Source organism: Alosa alosa, chromosome 11, assembly GCF_017589495.1.
Source record: "Alosa alosa isolate M-15738 ecotype Scorff River chromosome 11, AALO_Geno_1.1, whole genome shotgun sequence".
Classification (NCBI taxonomy): Eukaryota; Metazoa; Chordata; class Actinopteri; order Clupeiformes; family Clupeidae; genus Alosa; species Alosa alosa.
This window is the reverse complement of record NC_063199.1, coordinates 15,766,077-15,776,644: the sequence shown is the minus strand read 5'-3', so window position 1 is coordinate 15,776,644 and position 10,568 is coordinate 15,766,077. Positions and strand designations below refer to the sequence as shown.

General features: G+C 41.5%; 1 protein-coding gene across 3 annotated transcripts; it reads right to left on the bottom strand.

Moving 5' to 3' along the window:
- Positions 1-39: 39 nt before the first annotated feature.
- Positions 40-10,192, bottom strand: hexa (hexosaminidase A (alpha polypeptide)). Of its 3 annotated transcripts, XR_007195046.1 has the most exons (15): positions 9,838-10,187; positions 9,299-9,409; positions 9,032-9,097; positions 8,789-8,835; positions 8,551-8,661; positions 8,132-8,233; positions 6,962-7,094; positions 6,525-6,705; positions 5,786-5,872; positions 5,244-5,316; positions 4,714-4,888; positions 3,341-3,521; positions 2,389-2,479; positions 1,744-1,851; positions 1,317-1,338 (listed from the first exon to the last, which is right to left on the bottom strand). XR_007195046.1 is itself a non-coding variant. In XM_048256980.1 (14 exons), the coding sequence occupies exons 1-14, from the start codon at positions 10,112-10,114 to the stop codon at positions 1,275-1,277; spliced, it is 1,632 nt and encodes a 543-aa protein (XP_048112937.1). In that variant the 5' UTR covers positions 10,115-10,186; the 3' UTR covers positions 40-1,274. The 3 variants fall into 3 exon arrangements, 2 of the variants coding, with proteins under 2 accessions (XP_048112937.1, XP_048112938.1); XM_048256980.1 differs by lacking the exon at positions 4,714-4,888 and having other exon boundaries at positions 40-1,338; positions 9,838-10,186; XM_048256981.1 differs by lacking the exons at positions 1,317-1,338; positions 1,744-1,851; positions 2,389-2,479; positions 3,341-3,521 and having other exon boundaries at positions 3,617-4,888; positions 9,838-10,192.
- Positions 10,193-10,568: the final 376 nt, after the last annotated feature.

Here is a 10,568-nt window from a genome sequence, read left to right as displayed (position 1 = left end):
GATTTGTGCTGTAGACAAGCAGGACCATGTTAGGCAGCATTCAATGGTGCAATATGTACATTTATTAGTTTAGTTTCACAGAAAATGCATTAAATAACTAAAATCAAATAATAAATTAATATAATAAATCAAATTAAAAAAAAAAACTTTTTCAGCAAACAAATATTAGTTTCTTCAAATGAATTCAAGCACATTCAAAATAACGGCAATATTTTAAAATGCTGTTATTTAGGACTTGACTTCACTGCAGTGCTCAAAGACAAATCAACTCATTAGTTTAATTAAGTGCATCGCTGTGCTGGCCATGTAAGAGAGGCCTGAACCTTCAGGTTTATCTTGGTCGGGGCCGTATCATCTTGATGTCCATGACGCTTTGTCTGTGGTGCTCAGGTATAAAACCCCAGGGAGATAATAGGATCGGGCATGAGTGATGCGTCTAGTGAGACAGGATTGGCCTGGCAGCCAGGGTGTGTGTGTGTGTGTGTTTAATTAAACGTGGACATTCTTACACAGGAGCGTGCCGGTCGGCAATCCGTCTCGATGACTGTACAGGTACTGATTAGTGGAAAGATGACTGTGAGGCAGCTGAAGTGAGCGAGTCCTGGAATGATTTGGGTGATCACAGAGCAATTAGCTGATAGATCCTTTCACTACACTCAATCATAACATAGTGCATTTCACTACACTCAAACATAGTGCAAACACAGTAAACTTCACTCAATCATAACATAGTGCAAACACAGGAAACATCCAAAGACTTGTGATCTCGTTCTTTGGAGAAAGGCATTAAAAGGCTTTTTTTTTTTTATAAAAAATAAAAAAAGTCACTGCTTACACCAATAAAAACAAAGAGCAGTCAACCCAACTGTCCTCCAACCCACATCTCTGAAGTACTAAAGCTGCAGCCAAAAAGCTAATCAAAGTACTTTCATTCATAAGCTGCCATTTGAGCATCATTATCATCCTGAACATAACAGCCCTTTCAGATGCCCTTGTTAACCGTTTTGGGGAGCTCTGATAGGTAGTCTAGTAGTTCATTGTCAGCTTAAGGAATGCCCAGGTTTTCCAGAACGCTGATCTCTGAAGGAACAGCTGATATAGTTTATTGATTGGGGTTAAATTGGCAGAGAACCATTAAACAACTATTATAATCAATATTCAATCCACAGTCAAACAAAAAAAATAATTTCATTTCACAACTCGTGTTAAATCCCTTTAAAGTCCCCTTTAGGTTTGTACACCAGTGCATCAAAAGTATCTTCTCATGCAGCTTCTCACAAGCCCTGGTACTCTTGCTGACAGTGGCCCACAAACAGGGGCTCTGCACGAATACCACGCCTAGAGAGAGAGAGCAAGGGAGACAGAACAACAGTGTGAGAAAGATCAAATAAAAGACAGAAAGAGAGTGAGGAAAAAGGCAAACAAGCAAGAGAGAACCGAGTACACTCTTACAACGAATGTGTTGGAAACAACACAAACTGTGTTGTCCCTATCTAGACACAGAGATGTGTTAAAAACAATGCAAGTTGTGTTGTTTTCAACATATTCGTTTTAAGAGTGTTCATTACATTGAATGGATGATGGCTTAGAAGAAAAAAGAGCAAATCACTGGGACATCCTAGGGCAGAGTGCATTGTATTATTAATATTGCATTAAAGAGCAATAACTATTTTAATTGAAGCATTTTTGAAGTAAAACATTTCTGTGTGACACTACTACTAGATTGTATTGATGGTGCAGTACCTCAGGAGGCGACAGCGGAAGTCTGTCAAGCGAGGAAACGCCGCGTCCACACTAGAGGTCTGCTCCTCGTCACTCCACAGACGCTCTGCAGCAGCACAGCCTCTGGGCCTAAACACACACACACACACACACACGCACATTTATACCAAACACCTATATACACAGATACATACACACACGCACACATATAGCACACATATGCATATGATTGGCATGTTCTTCAAGCCTTTAAAGCAACACCAAATATTTTTTTGTACCTTAAAATAATGTTTCCAAAATCGTTTCAGTGGTTCATCAACTCGTAACAGGGTGAACGCCACTTCTGCATTCGCTTCGCGGCCCTTTATCGGCTATAACCGCACTATACAAGTTTGCCAGATCGGGTAGCGGATCTGTAGTTCGATGGAATGGGACTTAAGAAACTACAAATTTGACTTGCATCTGATGTTGCAATACATCATACGTTCATACAATCATGCAACATATTCTACCTTGCCTGTGACATTGTTATTTGCAAAGCTGGTGCTGGATAAACAAATAGCGTGCGTGCGACAGAGGAAGTGCTTTGGTGTTGCTTGCTTTAAAGAAGCATGCAGTACAAAAGGTTGTGGTGTAGATGATATTTAGTTGTTTATTTTCTCCTACCACAGACGGGGACTAAGGTTGGTGGCATCCACATATTCCCCCCACATGCACACCTCTCCACCAATCACCAGCCGCTTCTGCTCCTCCGTACCTAAGGCAGAAACAACCAGTGCATGGACAGAGAAACAACGTTAGAAAAGCCGTACTGGTCTTACTGTATGCCACTTGAGAGCTCAGGCTACAACCTGAGCAATGATGCTGACAACAGTCTGATGAACGGTTGATTAAGAAAGATGAAATCTCACAAATTTTACAGACCTCATTTTCAGCCAAAAAATGTAAGTGAATAATACTATAATGAGGTGACTTACAATATAATATTACTAATTATGGTACAAAAATGCCATATATTGAGATAGTAACTTGGCATTGTGAAGCCTCTACTGATTTGTACTCCTTTGAGAATGGCAGTCCATAGTAACACAGCAAACTCACAGCAAACTCAAACTCATGCTTACACACACCGAAAAGCCCTAGGGGTAATGTGCACAGAAAGTCAGGCAACAAGCAAAGTGCTTTGTACATGAACTAAAGTAATCGTGTGACATGTGGGAGCATTGTACTGACCCTCCAATATTTGCACTTCTGATGGTAAGACATTTGCAAACCGATTTTGCCTAGTTATGAAATTGCCTTGAGTTAGAATTTAGACTTTGCACTTTGCCCAATAAATTAGGGTCCTTACTGGGAAGCAAACTGAATTAGTAGAGTGGCATTGACATTCATTTTTACACTCATTCCACCTCCAAAACAGTTTCTTAATTCATTCTTAAAACACTCTATAGATTAACCATCCTACAATCCTAAATGAATAAATAATATGTTGTTTTAACACTGTAGCTATCCATCAATAGTCCACTAGGGGGACAACACACTAGAGAGAGCAGTCAATAACACCTAAAGTGGCTGTAAGTATCAATATCAGTGGAGACTAACACCTCGCTCCACACACCAGAGAAGTTCAGTGGTTTCACGAGGTAAGAGTCGCGCCAGTCCTGCCCGTAGCGGATGTGGTTGATGTAAAAGGGGGCGGACAGCAGGACCCTGTGGCCGGCCCCTGTGATGCGGCTCAGCTCCTGCGCGTAAGCCGGGGGAAGGCCCTTCCAGATCTCCAGAACCGTGTCCGTAGGGATCTGGCCAGAGGCACAAAGAACAGCAGGGACAAGACAAGCCGTCACCGCCAGCACCAAGACCACCACTGCTGCCATCAACCCCCCCCCGTTGTCTGTCTGTCTGTTTGAGCATAGACCTGGTTTAAAACAACTTAAAATGTAGCTGTTGTTATAGTAGTTGTGCCTATCTAATAACAATTAGGGCTACAGCTAATGATGATTTTCATGGTCAAATAATGTGTGCATTATTTTCTCAATTAATAGTTTTGTTGTTTGATCAATAAAAGGTCTGAAAATTTTGAGAAATTGCCAATCAGTGTTTCCCAAAGCCCAAGAATATGTCCCTAAAATGCCTCATTTTGTCCACGTCAAAGATATTTGGTTTACTGTCATAAAAGGAGTAGGTGAAGCAGCACATATTCAAGTTTAAGAAGCTGCAATCAGAGAGTTTTCATTGAAAAATGTCACAGACCAATTAACCGATTACCAAAATAGTTGCTGATTAATTTAATTTAATCTAACTAATCGATTAAAATTGTTGCATTAACATGTGTAGCATGTAGGGGTTTTGATTCCATATCTCAGGGGTTTTTAATCAGTGGTCTGCGGCCCACTTGTGGTCCGTGAGGACTTTGCAAGTGGTCCATGACCATGGATTCAGTAATGTAGCTGCAATGTGGGAATCAGTATTTTTATTCAGTGGTGGTCCTGGGGTTGCGTAATTAGTCAGAATGGTTGTCCCTGGTTCACAATCAGTTGAAAACCCCTGTATCTAATACATATTTATTTTACCGATTTTGCAGTGTCAACTGGATGATGTATTCTATTTTAACATATTTTTAAGTGTTCATATTTCCAAGCATTTTCTGTCTCAAGTACATGTGCATGAGCTGCTAATAGGCCTAATATCATGCCAAACACTGAAGCATTGTGGTCTTCGACGCCATCTAGTGGTGATATACATCACTACAATAGCAAAGAGAAATCCCAAGGCGGTGGTGCAATGCATTATGATTGATGATTGGAATCAAGATAGTCAGATAGTGTTTTTGACAGCTCCCCGCAGCTTTCCATTTGAACAGTGTTAACCTTAAAAACCGTCTCCGCTGCATACCGCACACGCGCACGCGCACACGCACACACACACACAACACAACACAGCACAGCACAGCACAGCACAGCACAGCACAGGTCACTCTATGTGGGCTCTGACCCCTGAAGGCAAGGGGCCGGACATTGTAGTAGCGGGCCCATTCGTGGGTAGGTCCAGGAAGGTCCAAGTACCAGGGCGCTGCGAGGATAGCCTTCAGGCCAGCCTTGGTCACCTTACGCATCTTACACTGGTAACCCTCCATCTTCCACACCTCCACCACATAGTTACGGCTGTGCTGTAACACAGGCACCTCTTTACCATCAGACGAGTACAGGTGTGTGTGTGGAGGATAGAGATAGAGATAGAGATAGAGAGAGAGATAGATAGAAAAAATGTGTGTTGGAAGGGAAGCTGATGCAAGAGTGGGAGAGTGTATGAGTTAATAGAGAGAGACAGTAAATGAGTGTGTGAGTAAGGGGGGGGGGTGTTTACAGACCGTGTGTGTGCTATAGAAAGGACAGCTGGTGCAACAAGCAAAACAAACAACAACAAAAGTTAGCTAACACCATTGAGGCATTGTTGTGTAATGCAGTCAGGCTAGCTAACATCATTGAGGCAGTGTTGTGTAATGCAGTCAGGTGTCCACTTACTTTCTCGTGGTAGTCAAACACATCCTGCCACACAATGGAGGTCCTGTTGAGTGCGGAGGTGATGCTTACCATGCTGAGGAAGTGGATAAGAGACAAACAAACATGAATCCACCACCGTATGCTTCCTGTGTGCACAGATATTTAACACTGAAACCCTTGGCATCAAGTAGCTATGAATAACAACCTCAATATCAACCCTAGAAATAAGAACCTAACCTACACTAGGGAGTGTCTATGTTACAAACACTCACCGGACACTGTGGAACTGCAGGAGTTTCCTCATGCAACCTTTTAACGAAGCCAGTCCTGCCTATGGCTCCCTCTGGTTGTGTCCGTCAATGTAGACGGGTCATTTAAGCAGGAAACGCTGAACACTGATCACTTTCCCGGTCAATTCAAACATTTCCATCATTCGTTCCACGTTTCCATCAATTCAAAACAACTGCGTTTTATAGTTTACTAAGTGTTTCTTGTTCATCCAAGCTTACATGACTGAGTCAAATCAGTAGTATGTAGCATCTGAAATAAGACACTGTTCTTACTTTTCTACATAGAGTGCCTCCAGTTTGGTGAAGTCCGTGCCAAAGCCCATCTTCTTCATGAAGGCCCTCACGTCTGGGTTAGACCTCCTGTAGAACAAAGAAGCAGATTTGCATTGTTTTGTCTGGTGAATGACACAAGCCTTTTAAGTGAATATTTCTGCATGCTTTTCTCCGTGAATATGTTCCCTTTTCATGTTATGTACTTTAAATTACGCTATACTTCGTTTAATATTCTTGATAACTTACTAATACAATTAGACTAATAGAATTTGCTTCGCAGGTCTGTGTAACAATCCATCTATTCCAGCTTATTTCCGAATCATCAAAAACCCAGGAAACCAATCACAACCACCAAACACACCAAACCAAATAGCCAAACAAAATCGATGAAGATTTGACACAACGGGTGCAAGTTTGACAGCATATTTTGCCGACAGTGCATGTGCACTGTGGCCAGAGCAAAGTCAGATGCAGAAAGTGGGCGGAGTCAGACCGAAGTTAATTAATAAAATGTAGGTTCATTAATGGATGGATCAGAATTTAACACTGGTTGCATGTGATCAGTTTATTCAATTTTACATCACCGCAGAGTCGCCGCCTTGACACAGCTTCCCGCTACCTATATCGCCGCCGAACTCAATATATCATTTGTACATTAGGCCTAATTAAATGTGTCAAGTGCAAATATATTGAAATCAATGGCTTGTCAAGAACACACACACAGGAAGTGACTTATTACCAGCAGCTGAAATTAACTTCATCCCCTCCTAGATGCAGGAAGGAGTCAGGAAAGACTGATGTCACTTCCTTAAGCAGCTTGGCCATGAATGAGTAACTGGAGGCCAGAATGGGGTTCACAGGCCCAAAAGTCCCTGAGGGGACATCGCCACGGTAACAAGGGGTCAAGAGGTCAGGCTTTCCTGGGAGAGAGAAGCAAAAGCACTGGGTAGCACCTGACATTTTCCTCCTAAACCTGCAGTTTCTTCAAGAAATTAATCATAGAAATGTACAAGGGAACAGAAAACACACAAATGGTCAATCCCAGTAGAAACCAAAGATTCTAGAACAGAGCTCTAGAATCTTTGGTAGAATCTGAGCCTGTGAGGCAGGCTGCGTGCTCGGAGGGCAGGTGTGCAGAGCAGGTGCGGTGGTGGGATGTCCAGGTATATGACGTACCTTTCCCCCAGGACTGAGTGTGCCCAGGGGAGTCAAACTCGGGCACCACGCGGATTCCCCGTAGCCTGGCATGCTCGATCACTCGCTTCACGTCCGTCTGCGTGTACACGTGGGTCATCGGGTGGAATGCCCCCTAGACCAAAAGTTGTTTTTTTTTTGTTGGGATTTGTTTGGGAAGGGGGGGAGGGGGACACACAACAGACATCAAGAGAACCATGAGAAGCAATTTGCTGAATCTGACAAAAATACTGGTAAAAAAATGTTTGATTATTGGCGTACGGCCAGATGAAAACAAATAGCCAAGATGAGTTGCAGGCCCATGCATGCTTTGTATAAATAGGCATCTGTTCATTTGAATCATACTCATTAAAGAATGCCCTGAGCACTACTGTGGTGTCAGCTTGCTTTAGAACACAAAAATGGCAAGATCAAGCTTGAACACACCATATCCATATGCTGACATGACATGTTACTTGACGAGACTTACTCATACATAGGACTGTATGTTATGCCATACAGTGCTTCTCACAGGCCAGATTTCTTGCACAAACAATAAAGAACTGGGCTTGTTATTTTGTAGCTTCATGTTGCCATGACTACTCAGGTTAGATGAAACAGCCTCAGTTTTTCCATGCGAGTCTAACTGATGTCATTCTGCTACCTAATGTCAGTACAATTACTTTTTAAAGTACCACCGTCTTTTGTAGTGTCTCAATTTACATGAAAAATTAAATCTGCCCTTGGTAGTTTCTGTTGGAATAGTGCAACTCAAAGCTGCCTCTGATTTTCCCATGAATAGATGAATAGATATGAATAACCCCTGGCTTGATTCTTGTAGTCACTTCAATAGCTATTCAGCTCAGTCTCCAGCTGGAGGTACCACTTCACCTACTTTCATTTTAAGTATTTTTGCTGTACAGTTGCCAAGCAGATACTGCCAAGAGCAAGACATCCACTCTGGAATAAAGTACAGAGTAAAGACAGTAAAGTCTTCTTCTATTTGTTTTATCTGTCAAGCGACTTTGGGTGTCCTGAAAGGTGTTTTAAATAAAATGTATTATTATTATTATTATTATATTTATTAATAATATTTGATTATTATTAAAGTGGTATGTGGAGGTACCCAGTGCACAGTAATACCCTACATGTCAGTCCTGAGGTAGACTTTACCTTGTTACTCAGATCAGGATAGGATTTGCTTTGATATGGGAAGGATGGGTCATCCACAATGTGCCAGTGAAACACATTGAGCTTGGTGTAAGCCATGGCATCCTAGAAAAAAGTTATTTGTGACATGTTAACAGTTGTCTGGTCTAAAATGATTGATCTAGGTTAAATAGGTCAATTACTGAGCAGTAAGTAGAACTGTAATTGATATCCACCTTCCAGCTTCACCTCACCTACATATCTGAGTATGTACTATTGATACTGCTGTTAACACACGGCAATTAAAGGACAAAGTCAATGTGCACAAGTGTGGGACAGGATGAGTAAAAACACCACTGAAACCATTTTTCAGGGAGAAAACATGTCAGCAGAACCTGCCAGCGTTTGCCCCCAACTTCCTTGCTTGCATGTGGTTTTATTACCAGAGTTTCCAAGATGGCATTTATGGGTAGGTAGTGTCGAGAGGTGTCCAATAAAAGTCCTCGAAATGGAAACCTTGGAAAGTCCTCAATTTCAGTTTGGTTGATGTAATACTGTGACAGACAAGCAACAACATTGTAAACTACAATATTTAAGAAAAAAATGTCATACTAAGCAAGCAAAAAATGATTTTTATGTCACAAATTTACTTGCAATGAAGATATCAAAATCAGTACTTACAGCCCCATAACCATCCTGGTACACTAACTGACTGAGAGATTCCAAACCTGAAATAAACAAGTGATCAACAGACAAAATCAGCAACACTAAATTGTGTAGAACAACTTTAGTTGTAAGTAAATCAAAGCTATGTACTGGGTTGTATTGAGCCTATTGCCTAACATAATAGTTAATTATAGCCATAGATAAAGGACTAATATAGTTTTATTTATTAGAACAAACACAAACACATGCCTGCCATACCTCTCAGTGCTCCCCATACACTCTCTGCCCTCAGAAGTGCCTGTCCAGATGACACACTCAGCCTATCTGTAATACAAAACAGTTAGCCAAGGTCACACCACACACGGACACCTAATCCACACTCCCACAGACTGATAACAGCCCATGACAGAGACAAAGTGGAGTGTTTGTTCATGGTTGTGCTAATAGTATTTTATCTGTCCACAAGGCACACAGAGAGAAGACACATGATGACAAGGTGGCAGGAAGACGCACAGCAGTACTCACAGCTCTCTTTGGAGCTTTCGCTGGGATAGCCGTTGCAGTCACCCTCAGATACTCCCACCCAGACTGTAAAGGGCTTTGCCATGGGCCTGGCATAATAGATTTGTCTTTTACCTGCAGACCACAGCAGACATTTAAAAAACTGTTTATATTTGGACATATTATGACATCACATACATTTGCAGCTGGATCAGTGCATCCTCAAGCATGTGAATGAAACCCTTCCCAAATGTCCTAACTCAAAAGCCTATGTTTGGAACATGGAATGTTTGCTGGCTCTTACTTCTCATGTTTGGCTAGAGCAGGGGTTCCCAACCTTTTTTGGCAGGTGGCCCTGTTTTGATGTCACAAAACGTTGGCAACTTGCTAGTAGCTAGACTGTAATGGTGAGCTAAAGGTATAGCTTTGTAAAAAGTAAACCTAATTAAGCTACATTTCCACTTCCTGATCCACAGATCAGTAAAATAAAGCGGGTTCATATTCATGAGACAACACATGAACTTCCACTGACTTGTTTTAATTTCAGTTGATATAAAGCATACCTGGATCTCTGAGGAGGTCGGGGAAGATGAGCTTGAAGTATCTCACAAAAGCAGCGTCGAGAATTGAACAACCTGGTTGTGCTATCGAAACATTTGTATACTGAAATATGAAAGACTGTGGCCTGACACAGTATCGCTCAATTGAACTGCTTATCTTCTGGGGCATTGGCCAGACTGCAGTAACTGAAACAGCATTGACAGCTGTGAAAAAGAACAACAAAATGCGTTTCTTATTTAGAAGTAATTCGCTCGATTTACACAGACGGCTAAAAAGCATGATTTAAGTTCCTCTGGACTACTCCCTGAACGTGAAGAATACGGAAATAGTGCTGAGGCAAGTGCAGTCAGTCAGTCATATGACCACATTTATTACCAACAGAGCACGTGACTGAAGTAAACAACAAACGGCTAGTTATGAATAGACCAATGACAGTAGGCCTAAAACCCATTCGGAAAGGTTAAAATCAAAGACTGCATTTAAACAAAAGGTTAAAATGCATTTATTTGTTTGCAATAAACTGTCGCTGGAGTAGAAATGACTACGATAATTAGGCTACTGAAAACGAAAACTAAGTGCGTCTCAAGTTGATGTGAGAGGGACCTCATTATAGTAAGAGGTTCTTTTATAAATAGGCTTTATTTTGTTTACCCTTTATTTAATTATCGGGAAATCACTGAGGATAGCCCTCAATTTCAGTCATTGATGTCGAGACTTCTATGATATTGCCGGA

Excerpts from the sequence above, each read along its gene's own strand:
- hexa (XM_048256980.1), bottom strand. The coding sequence starts at position 10,114 with ATGCTTTTTAGCCGTCTGTGTAAATCGAGCGAATTACTTCTAAATAAG. Across the intron at positions 6,706-6,961 it reads CACTCAGTCCTGGGGGAAAG|GAAAGCCTGACCTCTTGACC; the intron begins GTACGTCATATA and ends TCTCTCTCCCAG. Across the intron at positions 5,873-6,524 it reads GAAGTTAATTTCAGCTGCTG|GAGGTCTAACCCAGACGTGA; the intron begins GTAATAAGTCAC and ends TTTGTTCTACAG.